The sequence below is a fragment of the Scleropages formosus genome, chromosome 13 (genome assembly GCF_900964775.1).
Source record: "Scleropages formosus chromosome 13, fSclFor1.1, whole genome shotgun sequence".
Taxonomy (NCBI): domain Eukaryota; kingdom Metazoa; phylum Chordata; class Actinopteri; order Osteoglossiformes; family Osteoglossidae; genus Scleropages; species Scleropages formosus.
This window is the reverse complement of record NC_041818.1, coordinates 4591850-4615774: the sequence shown is the minus strand read 5'-3', so window position 1 is coordinate 4615774 and position 23925 is coordinate 4591850. Positions and strand designations below refer to the sequence as shown.

At 42.7% G+C, this 23925-nt stretch overlaps 1 protein-coding gene across 8 annotated transcripts in view; it reads right to left on the bottom strand.

Annotated features, from left to right (window-relative positions):
* LOC108925442 (ribosomal protein S6 kinase alpha-6-like) overlaps nucleotides 1–20432 on the bottom strand; it is a 32974-nt gene extending 12542 nt beyond the window's left edge. For 4 of the 8 annotated variants that reach the window (XM_018737367.2, XM_018737368.2, XM_018737370.2 and 1 more), the window contains exons 1-9: nucleotides 20135–20432; nucleotides 12460–12519; nucleotides 11171–11326; nucleotides 4488–4569; nucleotides 2452–2532; nucleotides 1996–2075; nucleotides 1366–1472; nucleotides 938–975; nucleotides 79–221 (exon numbers count right to left, since the gene is read on the bottom strand). In XM_018737367.2, the coding sequence (XP_018592883.1) occupies nucleotides 79–221; nucleotides 938–975; nucleotides 1366–1472; nucleotides 1996–2075; nucleotides 2452–2532; nucleotides 4488–4569; nucleotides 11171–11326; nucleotides 12460–12519; nucleotides 20135–20197 (810 nt within the window). In that variant the 5' untranslated portion in view covers nucleotides 20198–20432. Of the gene's footprint in view, nucleotides 1–78; nucleotides 222–937; nucleotides 976–1365; nucleotides 1473–1995; nucleotides 2076–2451; nucleotides 2533–4487; nucleotides 4570–11170; nucleotides 11327–12459; nucleotides 12520–20134 lie in introns of those variants that run through there. The other 4 variants (XM_018737369.2, XM_018737371.2, XM_018737372.2 and 1 more) reach the window with 2 other exon arrangements.
* Nucleotides 20433–23925: the final 3493 nt, after the last annotated feature.

The window sequence follows — 23925 nt, the reverse complement described above, 5'->3', positions numbered from 1 at the left end:
GAGAACAGGTTTCCACAGTTGCCCTTGTACTCTCCAAAAACCCCCAAGAATACAATTTTAGTTTCCCGAGGGACATACCATAAGCACCCCCAAGGACCACCAGTCAGCACTCTGGGTGTGTCCCCTTCTGTTGACCACCTCAGGGGCCATGTACTCCACAGTACCACAGAAAGAGTAGGCTTTCTTATCCTGGTCCACCGATTCTTTACTGAGCCCGAAGTCTGCACAGAAATAAAACTTTATTGGACAGACTTACCAACTTACTTAACCAACAACATCTAGAGAGACACTTTAAAAAGCAGCTGTATTGTGGGGTGGGTGGACACTACTCATTATGTGTTTGAGTGCTCACAGTGCAACTAGAACCCGACAGTGATCCTACACGTATTCCTCATTTCACACTCAGCATGCATTCTTTCACACCTGCACTTACATTAAAGTGTTCTTTAAAAAAATAAAGCATGGTAAAATAAAAGCACATACTCCTTATTTCTAGTCATCTTATTTATGCAATAAGCAAGACTACTCCAGAACTCTGCACAAAGCTGAGCCAAACAAGAAACTCAATTTATTACAGTCAGAACCACAACTAATATTCTACTCCATATTAGATCTTGTTTCAATACAGTAAAATCTTGGTAACATTAGTGCAAGTATTGAGTTACTGTTCTACAAACAGCGGTATTACACATATTAACCATGGGAAAAGGTACGAATTTAGTGATTGTGAAGCAGGAATAAAAACAAATTTGGTACTTAGTCATCATACACAATGCATCAAGTTAAGAGGAAAACCTGTACCAAGTTTTCCACAGTGATTCAAGCAAAAGATATTATACACTATTAGTTTACCATGCAGACATAACAATGGGAAAGAACAACGACAGCAACAAACGCCAAGAAGAGAGAAAAAAATCTAAGGGTGAAGAGTAAATACCTGTTAACTTGATATGTCCAGCTTCATCAAGCAAAATGCTGAAAATTAAGATCACATTCTCCAATACAAATACACAAATATATTTCCACAGAGTCACAGTAGAGCAGCAGTAGTTGAAACAAGCTTTGGGTGCTATACAGAAGAGCACTACTAACTGCTACTGGACATGATTACAAAATCAACACATCACTTAACAGTTGATCACATTTCAGAATATTAATATGTTAAAATATAAATTAAACTTCAGTCATATTACTTGTGAAAGGTATGAAGACAAAATGCTGAAACTGAATACTGTACAAATGTGACATGTAATTAGACAAACTGCATCTGCTGCACTGCCACGGTCAGGGACACTGTTGGACACACGTCGCAGCACCGCGGAAGTTAAGGGGGAAGGGGCGGGGTGGGGAAATGAGATACTTTACTTTTCAGGCTTCAGGTCTCTGTAAACAATGCCTAGGTTGTGAAGGTGGTCCAAGGCAAGGGCCAGCTCTGCAAGGTAGAATTTCACATCCTCCTCTGTAAACATAACCTAATAAGAACTGGACAGATTTACCCTCTGATCTCTGTTCACACACAAACAAAGACATCATCACCATCAAAAGTCATCAACAGTCATAACATCATTAAAAAGGTAAAATCAGATTTTTATTCATGCAAGGACAGGCATACATATGACCTTAAAAAGGACAAAAGTCATTTACAGGGTAATTACGGGGGAGACTGCATCTCTGAAGTTCTGTTTGCATAGCACATATTTCACATTCAGGACTTAAGATATGCAGAAAATAGGTGCATTTTATCTACAAGACTGAGTCAGTAATCATAAAGGGAGTGAAAACACACACTATTACACACGGTGAGCATCTACACCAACCATAAATGGGCATCTGATTCCACAGAACAGAGTAGCCAAGACTCTTCATATTACTGTCACTTTGCTCAGGGAATGAGTAAAACCAGCAGTGTTTCCTTTAACACTGACTACGCACAATGAAAGATGGCAAAAGGACAAGTAGTAAATCACAATAAACAAAAACGAAAGGCCACCTTACCTCTTTGGACAAACGAGTAAAGACATCTCCACCCTTGAGGAAATCCAGGATTAAGTAGAGCTTCCCTTCTGTCTGAAAGGCTGCAGCAGACAGAGACAAGAATTGCAGAAAAGCAAAACCCAAGTAGGACATCACTTCTACAACCACAGGGGTTCCTCAACAAAACCCAGTGATTACAAACTGGATCCAAGTTCATCTGCGTTCACATGATCAAAGCCCAAATGTTAAAACAGAGCAGTGAGGCAGAAAGGAATATAGAAAAGTAAGGCAGTCCCTGAAGATGCCATTCAGAAAGGGAACATGCCAGCTGAATAGAAAACGAGACCAAAAAAATGACCAGGAATGGAAAGCATGTACTAAACACATAGAGATCGGTGATTCTGGTTGAACCACAGTTCCTTCATGCCCCCAAACCATGGGCTACACATACAATGTGGGAACACGTGTCAGACTCACCATAATGGAGCTTCACAATGAAGGGATGGTTCACCTCCACCAGGATATCCCGCTCCGTCTTGGTGCGAACCCGGTCCCTCACTATGGAGAAAATGAAGGATATGGCAAGTGAAACAGGAAGCAGTGGCACTCCATCCCCACCAAGGCAGGAGGTCCACAGGGCTAGAGTTTTGCAGTTATTTATAGCTTTTGACCTTTTACAATTTTAAGTAGCTAAACATTATTTACCCATTTATACAGCTGGAGAATTTTACTGGAGCAATGCAGGGTAAGTACCTTGCTCAAGGGTACTATAGCAGTATAGGTATGTGAGATTCAAACCGACAAATCTTCAGATTGAAAGGCAACCACTATGCTATAAGCTGCCCTGCTTTTATACCAGCAGGCTAATAAAAGCAAAAGACAATGAACTTCAGAACAAGCGTTCTTATCCAAAATTATTCAAAAATGCAGGCTTGCTTTGAAAATAATGCGAAAATAAAATGCAAAACTTCCCACCTTTGACAAACAACTATTTCATCAGTTTTCAGTGAAACAAATTAACGTTTTTTTTTTACAGAATTAATTTATAGACATTTTTCATGGGAGGGGTTCTTAGCTTTTATCAGATTCTTAAAGATGTTTATGGCCTTGAAAAGTTGAGAATTTCTGCCAAAAAACAATAAGGTACAAGAGATGAAGTAAAGCTGGTAAAGTACTACTAATTCAAAAAGTCCAAAGTCAGGCAGCTCGACTCTGGGACAATCTATATTCCTGGATGAAGGTCTGTAGGGTAATGTTTATTTTATTCTACTTTGAAAGACATTAGCTCTACAGAAGGGGGTGTGGTGGTGCAATGGGTTTGGTCAGATCCTGCGCTCTAGTGGGTCTGGGGTTCAAGTCCTGCTGAGGGTGCCTTGTAATGGACTGGCACCCCCTCCCTTTCCACCCTTACGCCCTCTGCTGCCAGGTTAGGCTCGGGATAAGCGGTTTCAGCCAACATGGATATGTACTTCTATGCAGAGCAATAAGTGACTGTTGCAGTTTAAACAGAAAAACAACCACTTCTACAAACTGCAAAGAAGTTCTCTGGAAACCTCACCGTGTAGAGCCAAGTGTGTACACTAGATGGGGATGAGGGAAATGGGGTCAATGAAAAAAGCATACATTTATAGATGGACACAGAGTGAAAGACCTTGAGGGATGGGGGGGGCAAAAGGAATTTTTTTTTTTTTCCTCCCCTGTACCTTGACATACCTTGCTGAACTGGGAAAGGAAGGTACCATACAGCAACAATGCCATTATTACTTGTAATCTGATTTAGAATTATTATTTAATCTAGAATCCGCAGGAGGGGTGGGCAGCCACTGGCACTTGGACCCCCAGATGTTTTTTTTTTCCTCCCTTAACTTTCAGTTGGGAGTCTTTTGTTCCTTTTCTCCATGGCCAGTAGGCTTACTTATAACTTTATGAAAGAATTGATAATGTATTACACTAGTCTGTAGTCAACTGTCTTCTGTTTCCTGGTCTGATGTATTTGTTTCTTTGCCCTATGCCTGTGTTCAAAAGCTATGTGTCACTGCATGGGAACAGCACTCTATAAAAATAAATTGAACTGAATTTAGAAAAGTATGCAGAAGAATCAAATGTTTACTGAGTAGTGGATATTTGCTTGTCCTAAATGAGTATCATATACCTGTACCTTCCTTCCATCAATTCTCCCACTGGAGATACTATAAGTCACAAGAACAAAGCACAAAGTGTGTTAAGTATTTGAAAGCTAAAATAAATTATAAATGCCACAAAGAAAGTCCAAAAAAGTTTATACAGTATGTGCAATATTTTATAATTGAATTACACAATTTTCTATTAAAAAAAGGAAAGACTTAATTCAAGAGACATCTGACAAAAGTCAGACTGACTGGAACACTGATTGAGACATGAAAATAATAAGTCCCGACTTTTGTAGGATCCAGCATTTCTGAATAATCACACCAAAAAAGAGGAGGGGGGGGGGAAAGAAAAAACACACACACATGGAACAGTTCAACGGTCACCTTTCAGGGACGCTTTCTTCAGTACTTTCATTGCATAGAGCTGCCCAGCATCTGGACCTTTGACCTTGCGAACAAGGAACACCTGGAAACAACAACATGACCTCAGATCATTACACAGTTCTGCATACACAACAATAGTGACACACTTGCAGCTGGAAGGGATGTTGCCCAAATTAAGTTCTTCTATATCAGATATGTTATTAGTAATTTATTTATTAATATACTGAGATCATAACAGGAAATATGAGCAGGGGATTCTCAAACTGACAAAGCTACAGGACAGATGCGATCCACAACCCGTGTGTCTCCTCCTTTTTTGTTCAGATTTTTTTGTTAAAAACTTCATTGGAATAAAGTTATTTCATGTTACACACAATGAAAAATTAAACCAATTTTAAAACAACTACATTTCCTTTGGTTGGTCAACAAAAACATTACCAGAAAAAAAAAAAAAATCTTTACATGGAATACACTGTCACAATAAAAATCACATGAAGTCCTTCTCCAATAACATGCATATAAACCCCCCCCCCAAAAAAAAAAAAAAACACAATCCCCTTACTGGCTTCAATAAACGTACAACTAAATTACATCTTCCACACACCAACAAAACCAGGAAAGGACCATCCCCCACTAGCAGCCCTACGTGACACATATTACATGCATCTCCAAAACATCATCATCTTATAAAATACAGTGCAAAACATTACCAAACCCCTTAAAACATAAAACTAATAATCGACACAAAAAAAAAAACACATACACATATAGTAAACTAATTATCATCAACATCAAAAGCCAGTTAAAAGTTCTCAAGGTACCCAAGTAAAACAAAAGCTACTAAAAACCTGTGAATGAAATCCCACATGCACGTAAAGTCCACACATCTTAAATTAAAAAAAAAATAAAGAAATAAATCTAAATATACAAGGGGGTAAGATGCAAGAAAGTACAATATATTTAAAAAGGTGTTACTCCATAAAGCAGATGTCCATCCTCAGGGCTTCAAGGCTATTCTTCTATGAGGCTTCCTCTTTTGTTGGGATTCCCCCCCGCCCTACTTTATTTCATACCACAAGAATAAGAGCTAAAACCCTCCAATATTCTACATCACAAACACACACCCAAAAATATCATCATAAAGACATTTCTCAACAAACATGACAGCCTATTCATTCATCTAAACATCACCTCATTTTAATACAAGGAGTGATAAACAGTTTAAAAACAAGTATAATTATCCACTATGACAAGAAAACATGAGACTTTAAAACCCTTAACCATTAAAAGTGTTTTAAGAAAAACAGCAAGAAATAATACATCAGTGTGTCACCCCCACAAGAAAAACAGCCAAGGGCCCATGTCAAACCTCTACACTCCGATTCTGATTGTGCATTATATTTTCCGTTGGAGGTCCGTCGCTGCTGTTCGTTGCGTTTCAAGTAAGTGTAGTTGTTTTGCTACTGCTTTTTTCCCCGACGCACATTCGTGTTGTGTAGCTATGCGGATAGACACAATCAGTTGTGTATCTGTGTAGTGATGCGTGGCACTAATTTGTTTGTTAAATAGTATTTAGTGGTTTCCTGGGTGAACATTCTCCGGATCATTTCTGTGTCCCGTAGCAGGGAGTGGGTGTGATTTGGTGGTTCGATTAGGAATCTCAGCTGATAGGCAGTAGCCCAGTTTAAACAGTGGCTGGTGATCCGTAGTGGCAGTCTCTTGGTGCGAAGACTTGGGGTGCAAAGACAAGGGAGTCTACCTGTGGGGGTCCACCGAGGAAGGCTACCGGCACATTTGTCCACAAGGGATCATGCACCCAACAGTCAACCATCAAAGTCTTCTACGGTAAGCGAGCCGTGCAACTTCGCCACCGCCAAACACCTGGGCGCTCTCGCTGCTACAGTAACCTAATCTATCCTCACCTGTCAAACCTTCCATCTTGCTTTACTTTCTCCATGAGATTCTGGAACTGCCAGTCCGCTGTGAGAAAGGCTGACTTCATACCAGCCTACGCCTCCCATCTCTCACTGGACCTCCTGGCCCTAACTAAAACCTTGATCACCCAGACAACTCAGCCACACCTGCAACTCTCTCCACTAACTATTCCTTCTCTCACACCTCTTGTTCCTCCAGCAGAGGTGGAGGGACAGGCCTGCTCATCTCTCCCCAGTAGGAATACTCTATTCTTCCTCTTCACATGCATGATTTGTCCTCATTTGAATGGCATGCTGTCTATCACTGCCCCAATCACTCTTGTTGTGGTTGTTCTTTATCACTCTCCTGGCCCTCTCAGCTGCTTCTTAGATGACCTTGACATCTTGTTGAGCTCTCTGCCAGGGGATAATGCTCCGTTGATTCTCCTGGGTGATTTCAACTTCCATGTTGATGACATTCATGCAAGCGGCCTTCTGTTGTTCCTACAGTCCTTTGATCTCTCCCTGTCCTAATCCCCTGCTACTCATAAAGCGGGCAACTGTCTTGACCTTGTATTTTCCTGCAACTGTGGCTGTCCTGCCCTCTCTGTCACTCCGCTGCATGTCTCTGACCACTTCTTCATTTCCTTTCAACCCTGCCTCCCCATTAACTCCTCGCCTCTTTCTGCACCTGTTGTCACCTTTCACCGTAACTTAAAATCTCTCTCACCTTCCTGCTTTGCCTCTGCTACTCTGGCTGCTCTCCCTTCTGCTGCGCAATTCTCGGATCTATCTACAGATGATGCCACTAAAACTTTAATCTCTGCCCTATCCTCCTCTCTTGATTCTCTCTGTCCTCTGTCTTCTAGACCAGGACACCCCATTTCTACCCCATGGCTGTTTGATACGTTATGTGCTAAGAGGACCAAACTGCAGGCTGCAGAGCGAAGATAGCGTAAATCCAAAACTCCATCGGACCTGGATGCCTACCAGTCACTCTTAGTTGCTTTTCAATTTGCTGTCTCTTCAGCTAAAACCTCCTTCTTCCACAACAAAATACAGTCTGCATCTAAAAAAACCACACAGACTCTTTGCAACCTTCTCATCCCTTCTGTGTCCCCCGCCACCTCCTCCTCCCTCTTCTCTCATTGCTGACGACTTTGCTTTGTTTCTCCGAGACAAAGTCAAAGCAATCACTGACAAGTTCTCAACCTGCCCAGTTCACGCTGGACTTCCCTGCGAAGCTATCCTCTCCAAATTCAAGCCGCTCTCCAAATCAGAAATCTCCAACTTCATGATACTGCGCAGGGCCACCACCTGCTCGCTTGACCCCATCCCATCATCACTCCTACAGAACATTTCCCTGCAACTCTCTACCTTCATCTCTAAGATCATCAACTCCTCGCTCTCCTCTGGCTGTTTCCCAGCTGCCTTCAAAACTGCTCTAATTTCACCTTTGTTAAAAAAACCTTCCCTGGATCCTAATCCGGTTGAAAATTACAGACCAGTCTCTCTCCTCTCCTTCCTGTCTAAAACCCTAGAGCGGGCAGCCTGTGATCAACTGTCTGATTTCCTCACCCGAAACTGTCTCCTCGATGGTTATCAGTCTAGTTTCAAAGTTGGTCACTCCACTGAGACGGCCCTTCTGGTGGTGTCTGATGCTCTCTAAGCCACTAGAGCTGCCTCCCTCTCCTCAGTCCTCATCCTCCTTGATCTGTCTGCAGCATTCGACACAGTCAACCACCGGATTCTACTCTCCTCTCTTAACCAGCTTGGGATCAAAGGTGCGGCACTAAGATGGTTTCAGTCCTACCTATCTGACAGATCCTATCAAGTGGTCTGGCAGAACTCTTGTTCTCCTCTGCCTCTCTCAAACTGTGTCCCGCTGGGCTCGGTATTGGGTCGTCTTCTTTTCTCGATCTACACCTCCTCCCTCGGTCTGGTCATAGCCTCCCATGGATTCAAATACCACTAACGTGCCGATGATACTCAGCTCTTCTCCTTTCCACCTGGTGCATCAGACATCCCCGCATGCATTGCTGCCTGCCTGTCAGACATCTCTTTATGGATGTCTGATCACCACCTCCAACTCAACCTCTCCAAAACAGAAATTCTTTACCTCCCAGCTGGCCCATCCTCCTGTCACGATCTATCGATCAAACCGGACAACTCACTCATCTCACCTACCTCCTTGGCTAAGAGTAACGATTGATGCAAGTCTGTCTTTCTCTCAGCACATCGAAGACACAACTCAGTCCTGCAGATACATCCTGCATAATATTCGTAGGATCCGTCCCTACCTCACAATTGACTCTGCCCAACTACTTGTCCAGGCCATGGACAACTGCAACTCTCAACATGAAAACTGCAACTCTCTCCTGTGTGGCCTTTCTGCTACTGCCATCAAATCTCTGCAGCATCTACAAAATGCTGCTGCACGGGTTGTGCTTGATTTGCCAAAGCGTTCCCACGTATCTCTTCTCATTTCTCTGCACTGACTTCCTACAGCTGCCCAAATCAAATTCACGACCCTGGTTATTGTCTACAAATGCATCAATAGAACTGCTCCCAGCTATTTACAGGTCTTGATCAACCGCTACACCCCAGCTAGACCCCTTCGTTCGTCTACTTCTGCTCGCTTGGTGGTCCCACGCATGAAAGGTAAAGCACGGAGGTTCTCAGTTCTGGCTCTTTTGTGGTGGAACAACCTTCCCCTCTCACTCAGAACTGTGGAAATTCTGTCTACATTCAAGAAGGGTCTGAAAACTCACCTTTTCTTGACCCATTTTGCCCAAGATCTCTCCAGCTCATGTACGGTGTAAATGCTCATGCACCGTAACTTCATGAGCATCACCAGATAAAGCCTTTAAGCCACTACTCCGGCACTGCATTTGCTTGCTTGTGTATCTTATAATATTTTTTAAAAAATGGTAGGAAGGTATCAGGAATGGTCTATCCTGTGTTTTATGCACCTACTTGAACAATGAACCTCGGTGCAGCAAGTGGTAGGGAACAAACCAGGTTTGCTTGAGACTTTCATGTCTGCAGCTATGTCTCCTTCTCTCAATGTAATGAATAAATTGTACTTTTGCTGAGATGTATGTCGCTTTGGATGAAAGGGTCTGCTAAATGAATAAATGTAAATGATTCTGCTCTGTCATCAAAAACCACAAACATTCATACAATACACATCTAAAACTTAAAACATTATTAAATTTACAATGCTACAAAATCTACAAGTTAAAAAATTAAAAATCAGTCATTAAAAGAGTTTTTCTAAATAAAAATCTCCATCCTCCACAGCTGTCAAGTGGGACTCCTCCCCAGGCCCTGACGGACTGAACCTACGGGGAGAGCCCACCCGAGACAAACCAGTAAGTAATAACCTGAACAATCAGATACCACTATGGAGGAGGGGGGATCTTCGCGGCCTCTTTTGTTCAGATAAGTCATTTAAATTGGCAGTACAAAGCCAGTTCCACTACCTGCCAAAGAAATGAATGAACAAACCCGCCAACCTACCACACCTTTCTTTCCAGCCAGGAGTCTGATTTCCAACATCAAAACAGGTTTCCCTCCCAGAATGCAAAGTCTTGCATTCACACACTATTTGGTATTGCTGTGCTGCTGGGTTTTTTTATTATTATTATTTGCACATGTTTGTATTAACAAACAGCATTGTTCAGAGCTGTTAGTGTGTATATACACGCGCGCGCGCGCACACACACACACACACACACACACACACACACACACACACACGCTGACTGAAACCGCTTGTCCCGAGCAGGGTCACGGCGAGCTGGAGCCTAACCCAGCAACACAGGGCGCAAGGCTGGAGGGGGAGGGGACACACCCAGGACGGGACTCCAGTCTGTCACAAGGCCTCCCAAGGAGGACTCGAACCCCAGACCCACCCGAGAGCAGGCACATCCCAAACCCACTGAGCCACAGCACCCCCTATGCTATTAGTGCAATGTAAACCTATTTTGGTATTTTTGTAATGTCACCCACACATTGTGTTCTAAAGATTTATCACAATGTGGCTCACTGATGAAAGTGTGCACTTATCCTAAATATGTTGAGTAAGTACCTCCTCATGGGGTGTGGTGCTACTCAATTTAGACTTCTGGCACTGGCTTTTTACTTTACTTTGAGGTACAATACCAATTAAAGGTTTGAGAAGATGTTCTTGAAACTACACTTGCGTGGGCCAAGGACAAAAGCACAGGAACTGGACATTTCACGAGTAGGACCTGGTCTTATGGACCAATGAGTCAACATTTGAAATGTTTGGGTCCAACTGCTGAATGGTTGTAACCCAGAGAGGGACGAACATGAGTTGTGTCTGTGTGGTTCCCACTGGCCATCATGGACAAGGCAACAGAATGCTATGGGATGCTTTGCTTGTCACAGATTTGGCAACCTTTACCGAATCCATGGCAATGCTAACCAGCAGAGCTACCACGGCATACTTCAGAGGCATGGAGTTCCACCAGGGTTATGGCTAGTAGGGCAGTCATTCATTCTTCAGTAAGTTATCAACCCCAAACACACCACTAAATTGTGCAAAAATTATCTGGTGTAGATATAAAGTGACAACAATTCAAATTAATAATCTGGGCATAAAATATTGCCAGTTATGACAATAAAAAATAGTTTCCAGCAGGTGTACCTAAAATTTGACTGGTAACCACTGACAGTCACACTGAAAGAGACAAACAGACATGGCACTAAGGGAACCCATGACAAGATGACGCAGCAACCCACCTTTCCAAAAGAGCCCTGGCCCAGCACTTTGAGCAGCTCAAACTGGGAGGGGTCCGCCTTTTCACAGCCCTCCTTCACATGGTGAGTGATGGGGATCTCTTTGTACACACCCTCTTCCTGGGGAGACATGCCCCACGGTGGCCATACATTTGTTTCCTTAATACAGTACGATAAGAAATGCACTCGATAAACTGTCAGTCAGTCACTCGCTGACCAGAGGTGTGACAAAAAAGCCACTCAACTGGGTTTGGGACATATTTATATTTAAATGAGTAAATATAACAAATGTATATTTATTCATTTAGCTGATCCTTTTCTCCAAAGGAACTTACAGTGTTAATCTACTTTCAGTTATTTAACCATTTGTACGGCTGGGTAATTTTTGCTTGAGTAATTGAAGGTAAGTACTTTGCTCAAGGGAACTACAGAAAGTTTGGATCTGAACCAGGGTTCCTCAGGTAAGTAGTGTATTTAGCAGTTTAAGTCACCTTGGTGAATAAGGTATCTGGGCTGATAACACTATATAGACTTCATTGGAACTTGCTTTGGAGAAAAGTGTCTGCTAAATACATGAATGTACAGCCGGAGGTGAGATTGGAACCTGTGACCTTTGGGTCCAAAGGCAGCAGCTCTAACTACAATACTACTAGCTGTTCTCACAATATTAAGATACAAACACTGATTCACCCATTTGCAGAGCTGCATAATTCTATCAGAACAATTTGCAGTAGGTACCTTGATCAGTGGTACTAGAAGAACCTTGGATTTGAACCAGAGTTCCTCGTGTACAAGGCAACAGCTTTAACAACTTTGCTACGTCTGCTTTATAGTACAGTTCTCCTGAACTCACTATTAATTTCTTCAACAGTGGAAAATCTCATGTGGAGCACACAGAGTATTTAGGTGTCCAGGAATGAAAGAAAGTTCTAAAATAATTTCCCTAGAGCAATGTGGAAACACAAGGTTGAGCTCCGCGCTCAAAAAGCTTCCACTGGACGCAGCTAGAGAGCTCACCACTGCTGGGAAAGCAAAGATCGGCTACAAAGGGCCCCCAGGGTTTCAAAGAGCATCTCATAAGCTTAGCGTGTCAGTGGCTGAGTTACATGCCACCACCAGCAGGCTGCACATCAGGCGCCTCTGTACTAAAGTGCTTGAGCAGGTGTACACCATGGTATGTCCTAGAAGTCCTCTCCACCAAGATAGCTAGCCTAAAAAAACATCTTCCTTAGAGCTAGGAGTAAAAACTGAACAATAAGAGACTGCTGGGAGTGTCCCAGGACTGTACTCACGCAGTATGAGAGAGACTCGCCCTCCTCCATAGGTTCATCCATCATCTGATGTCCATTTACCTAAGAGGGAAGAGGAAAAGGAGGCATGACAAAACACATTAACATAATGGCCACAATCAGTATCTCGGGGAAAAAAGAAAGACCTAAGATTTATATTGATTCATTTAGGATGGGTTTTCTCCAAAGAGATGTACAACTACATACAAAAAGAATATAAAAAAAAAAGCATCAAGAATTCTGGATGCAGACTGGCAATTTCTGAAGTACAGTTAATTCGTCTGATACCACTCATTTCACATGCCTATACAATGAACAGGAAACACAAATATGATCAAGACAGACAGTGTGACATATTTAAGTAGCTGTTAATACATATGTGGAGAAGTGGGTTGATCTTGCAAGGGATTCAGTGATTCTGAGGGACAGAGGGAGATCATTCCACCACATCGGAGCCAAAACAGAGAACCGAGTTTCATTTTCATACCTCTCGACTGGGACCACAAAGCGGGCAGAGGTGGTGGTACATGGCGTTCTTGCTGGGTTGTAGAGATGTACTGGACTACAGACCCTTTGACTGTCTTTTACATTTAGGCTGTAACCAGAGATTCAACTTAACCTGAGCAGCCACAGGCAGCCAGTGAAGAGACATGAGGTGAGGAGATACATGGAAATGCTATGGAAGGTCACACTACTTCAGCTCTGATCAGATGAAGAGGCTTTATGGTAAAAGCTGGAGGATCAAACAGGAGGAAGTTACAGTGGTCGAGGTGGGATGAGAAGGAAGAAAAGAGGAGAGCAGCATGTCCTCTGAAGCCAGAAAAGCCACTGTGGACAAATGCTGTATCCCCCACACACACTCTGGCCTAGAGTAGAAGTAATGCCATCACCATAAACAAGGCAGAACGTACCATGCCAAAAGACCGACCAGCCAGCAGCACCTCTGAAAATCCAATAACGCGACAAGTGTTTATGGTTGTCTCACCATGACCTAATGGTCTGTGTGGCGTACACAGTCGACTTGAGTCCATGCACCACCACCCTGTGCCAAATGACCACAGAAGGGACACTGACATCATGCCCATCACAGCTGGGGTGAGGGACACCCAACAGCTATGCAACCAGTGCAAGTCCAGACTGTGAGATGCACAACAAAACATACCCGATGGTTATCAAAAGATTGCTGGAGATCCCAAACCGGTGTAACTGAAGACTGACATTGACAAAATATACTGGGTCCTGACCTCATGAAAACAACTTGGACTGGAAGTGTGTTCATAAGTATTTACATTTATTTATTTAGCAGACACTTTTCTCTAAAAGAACTTCCAGTGAACGCTATGCAGTGTTATCAGCCCACACACCTTATTCACCAAGGTGATTTACACATAATAAAAGTGTACCTTGATTATTTCACTGGAAAGGTACTGTAAAAGTCTTGGACACAGCCATAATATGTAAAGAACGCATGGGTAAGATTTATGTTATTTTATTAACTGAACTACATTAAAATTTACAAAAATAAGTTGGGGAAAATTCTTTAAAATTTAAAAAATGAAAACGTATCAGAATTTTTTTTTTTTTTTAATTGACCACTTTTTGATGTGAGGAGCCAGTGTAGGCTGGTCCCTCAAGTTATCAGGGATGAAGATTCAACATTTTCTAAGATGTGAACACTTTTCAATTGATTTACATTTTCTTCATTTTTCTTCTAAAATTTGTTCACAGCAGAATGAACATAGCCTCTGACAGTTCAAAGAAAAAGAAAAACTGAAATATGCATATGTACAAGGGACCTCCTAATTCAACTTACATCCACAATGTTTACAGCTTGTGTCTGGTGTTCCAGAGTGTTCTAATGGCACCACTAACACGATTTATTCTCATGGAAATAAAGTAAACTACATATACCGAGAAGAACAGACACATGATTATGGAATAACTGATCAACAACTGGAGTTTGTAAAGACAAGATTTTTATTTTTAGTTTTATCTTTAATGAGGCTCAAAATTGATCAAGTACAATTTCAAAACATCTTATAGTTTAAGCAAGTCACAGGTTGAGTCACATAGAAAAGTTACAAATAGTGCTCTGGTCCCAATCGCACTTGTAAATTAAGAAGCCTTTGGGCATCGGAGTATATAAATATAAAAAGTTATGGGGGAGAGAAAAAAAAAAAAAATCATGAAACTGATCTATACAGTATGAGAATTAAGCACATTTATTCATTTAGCTAGCACTTCACTCCAAAGCAACTTACAATGTTAAGCTACTTTACAATTATTTACCCATTTATCCAGCTGTGTAATTCCACTGGGGCAATTTAGATTAAGTACCTTGCTCATGGATACTACAGCCAGATGTGAGATTCAAACTGGCAACCTTTCAGGCTAAAGGCAGCAGCATTAACCACTACACTACCAGTTCTCCCTATAATATGTAGAAAAGAAGTACTCATGCAATAAAAATATTAGGACAAAATTTTGTCCAACCAAAAACCATTAAAGTATCTATTATACCACATACTAACAATTATAAGCATATAAAAACTATACCCAGTCCAAAGAAAATCCATTTCTTATTCCAGCTAAAAACCATTTCAAAGTGTTCCTGGCATCAAGCTCAAAGCAGACTTCTTCCTTCCTCCCTCTCCATACTTCCAGGCTCAAGAGATGGATATACTATATACTCCTTCTGGGAAAGAAGGCTACTTAGCGGGATCCCAGTACTGCATCGGAAGTCCACAAACAGCGGACGGACATCCTGCATGTCTGAGCAGCGGGCTCACAGAGCCATTACAAGTCATTAGTCAAAAGTCTGAGACACACTCATCATAACCAGATTTACAGTAGTCCTACAAATCAAGGCTCCCCCTACAAAAACCTGAAGCTCGCAACACTCCACAAAGCTCCAGCAGGTCTGCCCTTGTGGTTATTCACACATTTTCATGTGTCACACTCAGAACTCAACACCTACAGTATTTTTACACTTTTACAAAGATGCCCTAATGCTCATGGTAGAGAAGTAGATTTCAAACAGGGAGAATAAAAAGGAGTCAGGCAAGCATTTCTCACTTCTGCTCTCTGACTACAATATAAGAAAGTACCAAGGCTATTCAGTGGACTGCTGCCACTATGCAGCTGAGGAGTTCAGAGCAGTTAGTGAAGCATTGCTCCTTTGCGCCACCTCAAATTCCTCACTTCAAAATAGTCTCACCTGGCAAAAAGAGTAAGGTTTTAAATGACTTTGGTCTCAAGAATCACCCTTGATGTACTCTGTAACATACATTTACCATTGTAACGTAAATGTTTATATGCATCTCAAAAAAAAAAAAAAAAAAAAAACTAGGAAGGTGATTAGGAATTGGCAATATTCTGGTGAAGTTTTATGCAGCTACTTGTGTGATGAACATTGATGCATGTGATGAAAGTAACTACTTAAGAGGCACATCTGCAGCTATGTCTCTTTCTCCTAATATAAGGCACAAACTATTTATGAGAAGTACGTCACCTTGCATAAAAGTGTCTGCTAAATGAATAAATGTAAATGTATTTGCAGTGCTTACAAGGTTAAACTTACATTGTAGGTAGCTGATAGTATTTGTTGTTAAATGGCTGGTCAATGTTTTTCCTATACCAAAAGGTCTCTTTGGTTTTACATTCGTTATATGCTATTCCCATCTCTTCCTTAATCTTCTAAAATTAAACTCCCAAAAAAAGGAATGCTCAGGCTTTTCCATGAGCAGTAATAAGGCCAGACAGCACCAAAAGATAAACATACAATTAAGTGCCACAGTGAGCACACAGCTCCTAGAATGAGCAGAAGGAAACCACCGCCTTCCTGGATTTTAGATGTATCCATATCCATCCAACGTACACAAGATTTCTGGGATTACACACACAGAAAGCATGCCTTAAGGCTTCAGGCTTGTACATCTTCCCCTAAACCTCAACTTCTGACACTTCTTAGACATGTAGAACTTCTGAAATCCAATAAGGCTTATGTCAGCAAAAAGACCTTGTCATTGTAATCTACTGATGGTGAATGTATTTTTCTGAATGAGTGCATCCAATGATGTGGGGCTTTAGAAGCTATCCAGCACATTTCAGAGTAAGACATTTTCACCCAGCATCATTTCAGCCCAAGGCAAGTCAACCATGCCTAGCCATCTATTCCTTCACACTGGAGCTGTTTTCAAGGATCCAAATATTTTGGAAATGGAATCCAACAAAGCGTCAGATGTGACCTTTACCATGGCACCATGCCAATTCAAATTGAGGGAAATCGTTTTGAAAAGTCCAGGTATAATTTAACATAGGTACTGTTGCTAAGATTATGGATAGCTACACAGAATAATGTACTTTAGTAATGAGCTAGTAACAGGACAATGATTTACCAGTTAAGATGCTCATGTAGCCTCCTGTTAAAGAAAACACATGAAGCACTTACAGTTAAGAGCATGAAAACAAAATGCTTACATGCAACACAATACTGTTTTAGAGTCATGTTAGAACAGACAAACTGGGATCTCCATCCTTAATTCACAAAATGTGATCACTGTGCAAAATACCATTTTATGTATTATTTGTGACTGTAAAGAAAATACAACCCCCAGGATCCCAAGCTGAATTAAAACTGCCAGTGAGAAAAGACTTGTAGAATACCACTGGGTGTTGATGACAAACAAAACATGATTGATGTGTAATTGTGCAGTTTGTTACTTTGATGCCACTGCCTTCACACTCCTTTTGGTGAATCACTTTCCCTCCTGCATCCATTTGGCCATTTCAGGAAAATGATTGACTTGCAAATGCAGGAGTCGTCAAAAAAGCCACAAAAACATTCCTTCTAACCAACGAAACAGGTACACCAGAGACCAGCCTTACTACTGAAAATGTTACATAAACACAAAGTATCAGCCATTCATTTGTGCAATTATCAGCTGCTGCCAGTGAAGCATCCCCAATGATTGCCTCTGCCAAAATCAGAGACCAGTTTCAGAAAGGTCCATCATGCACCCCCACTCACCCAAGGGCACAGGAGGAAGCTGTGGTCATGAGCACTCTGTTCTGCCAGCACTTATTGCCCTATTTCTCAAAGTCATAACGGAAATGAGGGAGAATATCTGGACATCCCAACCTTTTGCGGTTCCATCTCATCACATTTGCAGCATTACTCAGCCGGTCAATCTGAAGTGTTCTTGGCAACAGTGAGAAAAGATGACTCATGCCGCTTTATCAAGAGTCGTGAAGGGTGGGGAGGAGGAACGATGCAGAACGATGCTATTGCAGGACTGGACATCTTTGCATTTTGGCCAGAAAAATATACATAGCCATATCCCCAGGACAGTCAAAACAATAACAGACTAGAAACAAAGTGATTTTAAGGCACCATGTACAAGAAGTTGCCAATGCTGAACATTAAGGGAACTACCTGTAATGACCCTAAGGCAGATGAGACCATAAAACAGCAAGAGCATAATGGTATATTCAATACCCATTACAATAAAATTCCAAAAATGTACCCATTTTAAGTCAGTAAGATTCCAAGGTGCTTTGAGTAGAAGTATCTGCTAAGGAGGAATGCACACATATCAGATACAAGCTGTCAACGCCACACACTGCAATTGGTGAGTGTGTCAAATACTGTAATGAAAGACTGGATAAATGCAAGAAAACAGGCCAAACTGCCAAGGACTATACATGCAAACATGAGCAATGGTCATTTTGCTGAATTCTCTCCTGCCTCACTCCCTCATATGATTCATGGCCATCCGGCCATTTGTGCTGACAGTAGCCAGCACTCACAGCATAGCAACCAGAGACCATGTTGCATCACCAGCTATCCACCATCAGAAAAGCAGTCTGCCCAAACTCAATTCAACAGATGGTACTTGGATCCCAACCAGCACAGTGGCACAGCAGGTAACATGAGTGCCTCACAGCTCCTGGGTTACTTGCTCTGTCATAGGTTCAAATCCAGCTCAGGATGTAAAGAGTTTACATATTCATAACCTTAAAAGTGTGCATAAGAAGGGAATAGTAACCTACTTACACAGCTTCCCTTATCATGAAAACCACACAAGCTGTTGGCATGAGTTTAATTCAATGCCACTAACTTACTTTTCTTGGACAGGCAATGTTTACTCTGTTCCCATTTCATTGGTTTGGGAGTCCCTCCCCCTCAGTTTTCCTCTCCTCACTTGCCACTTAACTTTTTGCAATGGTACATAAAGTTATCTTCATCTCTTGGTTTTCCTTCATCACTTTTGCATTAAGGCCAATTCAGTTCAGCACTGAGTAATTCTGTTGAAAAGATGGGTTCAACAGTTCCAAGGGACAGAAGGAGCTCATTTCAGGTGCCCATCTCATATTTGATGGGCAAGTGAGCACTGGTGTTAGGAGACTGATTTGGGAACCTGCCATCGAAGCCTCCTATAAGCCATCTGGCAAACAAATGTCCCTTCCTTTCATCCTGCCACAGGCCAAAGTGGCCCTCCTTTTCTGCCGTATCTTTGTGGCCCTACAGACAAGCATTCATGAGGGGGCCAGCTGGCCACAGAGCAGGGCAGCCGAGGAACACCACCACTGTGCACCGAGCCGCAGCTCCATTGTCACCACTCTGAAGTACCTCATTGTTTCCCTGCCTGCTGCCGTCGTCTGCTGTCAGCAGACAACATCCGTTTCACCAGCAAAAAACAAAAAAAAGTGCAGCAACACACAGATGGTCCCCATCCACACATTGGGAGACAGCTGTCCCACAACACACACACTCAGTAACACATTACTATTCACAAGGCAAAGTAAGACTTATCCTTACTAGAGCTATTACAAAATCAAGACCTGCAACACTTGGCACAAGAGAACTGTCCTTCGCTGCTCAGCTGCTCTTCCGTGTCCTGGTTTTCGAGAAGCTTGGATGTTTGAGCCATGTGGAGGGGCATATTAGGAAAGACAGGCTTTAAAGAGAATTTAATACTAATACTAAACACAGTAAACAAGATCTCTGTGCCAAAAATGTGCCCTGATGATTGGGTTTTGGCCCTTACCTGTCACTTAGAGGCAGGTGGGGAGGGAGGACATTTTCCTGCAGTTACACTTATCTCACCCAGCAGTTTACTGCACAGGAGGAACGTCTGTTTCCACTGTTTTAAACAACACACACAAAAAAACTCACAGAGTTCAAAAGTACACGATATAAACTGGGCATTTAGCCTTTTTTTTTTTTTTTTTTTTACCAGTTTTCCCATGTGAACCAACATTGCTTTTGGGATACACCTGGTGGAGTTCAGCTCCTGGGACCAAGGACTAGTGTGTGCGAGAGTGTATCCACCGCAGCGAGCGCTACCCAGCGATGCCGTGCGTGCAGTTTAGTTGTGGACTCTAACGGCCGGCACTGGCGGACCGCCGCGCTCCCGCACCAACTCTTACACTGCGGCCACTGTTTGAGACAAACAATTCCCACGTGATGATACAGAATTATTATCAAGATTGTAGTGTAAGAACACACAACGAACGAAAAGCACCTAAGGCTTAACTCTCCCCGTCAGGCAGGGTCAGGCCGGATTTGAGAAGAATGCTGCTGCAGCCCTTCCTCGTCTCTCCCGGAACAGAGAGAAAGACAAGAAAGAAAAAAAGGACGTGGCGAGGTTATGCGGACCGTGAGGCACGTACGTACCTCAGCGTTAACGATGCGCGCCTCCATTTTGTGCCCGCAATCGCGCGGCTGGGCGAAAGGCATCCCGCAGTGGAACTACACCATCATCACCACAGTCCGAGCGCGCGTATCACCCCGCGCCGAGCGCCGCCGAAACGCCCCTCTCCGTGCTCAAGCCCACAGTTAATGACGCGGAGTACGGGTCCCACGACGTGGTTGGGGAAGGGGAGGGGCTCGGGCAGTGCTGGAAGCTCCCGGGGAATGTCAGAGTGGCGCGAGCACGCGCTGCTACTCCCGCTGCTAATAGACAACATGGCGGCCGCGGATCACCTGAGCTCGAGCTGACGCAGCTCTGACGAACATTCAGTACTTTCAGGGTTTCCCCATCGCAACTACTATACGCGACAGAAAGCTACCTACGTATAATGAAAATGACAGTAAACCCAATGATAATATATTAACCAACGTATGACAAAAGTGAAAAATATGTCACTGTAGTTTAAAATAAATCATAAACGACGAGAATCTTTCAATGAAAGCAGTGAGTTTTGACGCGCAAAGAAGAATCCCGTCCTGTTCAATTTAATTGAAGCAAAAAAGATACACACACGAGAAATTAGGCTGAAATTGCATTCTTATCCGCATAGCCTATGCGTTTATCAGGCGTTCATACAGCGTCCAAGACACTACTGCAGGTATATGTGAACTCAACAGAGTATGCATTCCAGCAGGTACTGATAAGCAATGGGAATAATATGCAATTGAATTGTTGATACCGTGGCGCGTACCGCTGGGTTCGGATGGGGCGAAGAAGGACACACACACACAGGAGCGTTCATGTGTGATGAACGTTCTATTAGAACACCGGCACTGGAAAATAATGCTCTCGGTCCGAGGACCCCAAGACCTTTATTCATTATTATTTTTTTTTCCCAGAACGGATCACCAAGGTGTCTGGTTCCACACACTGTCCAGCTCGACAGGTACAAATTTCTCCATTCATCATAATGATCATTTCCGATTATTAAAATCTTTATTCAATTAAAAAAAATAATAATAAAAACTGTCATGTCAGTAATAAGATCTAAAATAAAACAGTGAAATCAATAAAACCAATTAATATAAGGACTGCATGACAGAACTTTTAAAACACACATACCCCAAGGCTTAAAACCATAAATTAAAAGGAATTTACACCACAGTACTGCTCAAGAGGAGCGCTCCTCTGGCCTGTTCCCAGGGTACACACACACACACACACACACACACATTTTCAGAACCGCTTGTCCCATACGGGGTCGCGGGGAACCGGAGCCTACCCGGCAACACAGGGCGTAAGGCCGGAGGGGAAGGGGACACACCCAGGACGGGACGCCAGTCCGTCGCAAGGCACCCCAAGCGGGACTCGAACCCCAGACCCACCGGAGAGCAGGACTGTGGTCCAACCCACTGCGCCACCACGCCCCTGTTCCCAGGGTATTACCATGCAAATTACCTACCGTTGGGTGTTTTCCTTTTCACAACACGTCTCCCAATTGACATTTTAGTAAAACAGGTGAATGGTACAGATACATATACACAAAAAATTAATAAACATCCTCGTAAAGGAACCCTACAATTACTAAAAATAAATAACAATAATGAATAAATGACAATAAATTAATACAAACACACACAGCACACGTGACGTAGTAATTTACAAGTGACTACTTCAAAGTGCGGGGGTGCAGTGGCGCAGTGGGTTGGACCACGGTCCTGCTTTCCGGTAGGTCTGGGGTTCGAGTCCCGCTTGGGGTGCCTTGCGATGGACTGGTGTCCTGTCCTGGGTGTGTCCTCTCCCCCTCCGGCCTTACGCCCTGTGTCACCGGGTAGGCTCCGGTTCCCCGCGACCCCGTATGGGACAAGCGGTTCTGAAAATGTGTGTGTGTGTGTACTTCAAAGTGCTATAATAAATTATTTAAAAAAATATACAATTAAATAAAATGTGCTTGTAGCACGCCGAGGCCGCCCGGGGAGGGGGCGGAGACGGGGTTAAAGCAGCCACACAGCTGAGCTGGGGCTGATTTCATCCTCTATTTCTTTCCCGGTGCCCAGCAGTAGAGAGAAGAGACCGAGGAGGAGGAGGACAAGACCGACCCGAGGGATCAAAACCCTACACCTTACATAAAACAAATAACACACCATTTACATTCACCAAATAGGGGTTCTGGTATTTTGTAAGTGCCAAAGGACCTGTGTTACTTACCCAAGATGGAGGATCTGCCACAAACCTGTGGGATTACAGCCAAAAGAGGCCCTTCCACCTCTCTTGGGTTCTAAGTAACCCCATTGAATTACATCTTTCTCCATCCTAAATGTGAGGTTAGCCTGGATTTTATGATACACATCTTGGATGCCCAAGTCTACCCCTGTCTGGACCAGCTGATTTCTTGTGTTCCAAAGCAGTTGCTTAGCTACGCTGATCACCAACCACATCTGGGTGACTGCTGCCTTCTGAGCGCCAGGGTTCAATCCCCTCAAGACTTTGTCATACGTCAAACCATCTGCAGATCGATCTTCCTGCACAGGCGAGTCACCAAATGCCAGACCTCCCACACCTGTCTGCAGTCCCAAAAGGCATGCTCAAGAGTTTCACAGTGGCTAGTCAGTTTGTGACTGTACAGGACCACTTTGACCGGCAACTTGCTTTGTAAACAACCTCAGTTCAAATCTTGCAGATGGTGGTCGAGTTCCTTTGGCTGAATCCTGACCCATGCGCCCTCCCCTCCTCCATGTAATGTACACATTGTATTTTCTATGAGATGTACATCACTTTGGAGAAAGTATCTGCTAAACGAATAAATGCACTGCTGGTTTTGACCACCAGTGGTCAACAACTGAACCACCCATGGTTGACAACTGAAAACAAACATTTATTTATTTAGTTGATGCTATTCTCCAAAGTGACTTAGAATATTAATCTACTTACAATTATTTACCCTTCTATACAGCTCAGCAATTTTATGGGTTAAATTTAGGGTAGGTACTTTACTTTATAGTACTACAGCTGGAGGTGGGATTCAAACCTGGGAGGTGTGGGGCTAAAGGCGGCAACGCTATCCACTACACTCCCAGATGTCCTCACTGGGTTACAATGCAGTTTTACTTCAGGGTGTTGACACTGCTATGGAAAATGCTGTCAGCTGTCTCTCTAAAAAAGTTAATTCCCTGCTCAGTTGATTTTTTTCCATTACTGAGAAGGAGATGATAGCTTTAGTAGCTCATGGTCTACCAGCCTTTTGTAGTCTGTTTTTGAAGTTTCATTATAGATGTTTGAATGCTCAGAATTCTCTGGTGTTTTCTGGTGCCCACAACATACAGTAAACATCTACAGTGTGGTAGATGTTTCTACAAACTTTACAGTTTGGTGATCATTTGTAATTAACAATATATTCATTGTCCCTATGCTTTCTACCTTCTGCTATTAAGAATTCTTGCATGTAAAGTGAATAAACCTGCTACTTTAATTAATGTGATGAATGTATTTTTCTGTAGTTTTTACATTTTTTTTTCCCCATTGGTGTATTCATTTTAGTATTCCAACAAAACTGGCTGCTGGTTAATACTCAACATCATGGTCTACTGTGGGACTTAAAACAGAATCTTCTTTCTGTTGGAGGTTTTCTTGGAAATCAAAATCAGATTAAAAACGGTCCAGACATAGTGCAGTGTGCTTTCAAGATAACTACGTGTGTTTCTCACAGAAACTCAAGCGTTATTAGTAGCAAAAAGACATCTTGCAGAAACTGAGAAACTAAAGACACACATCCAGT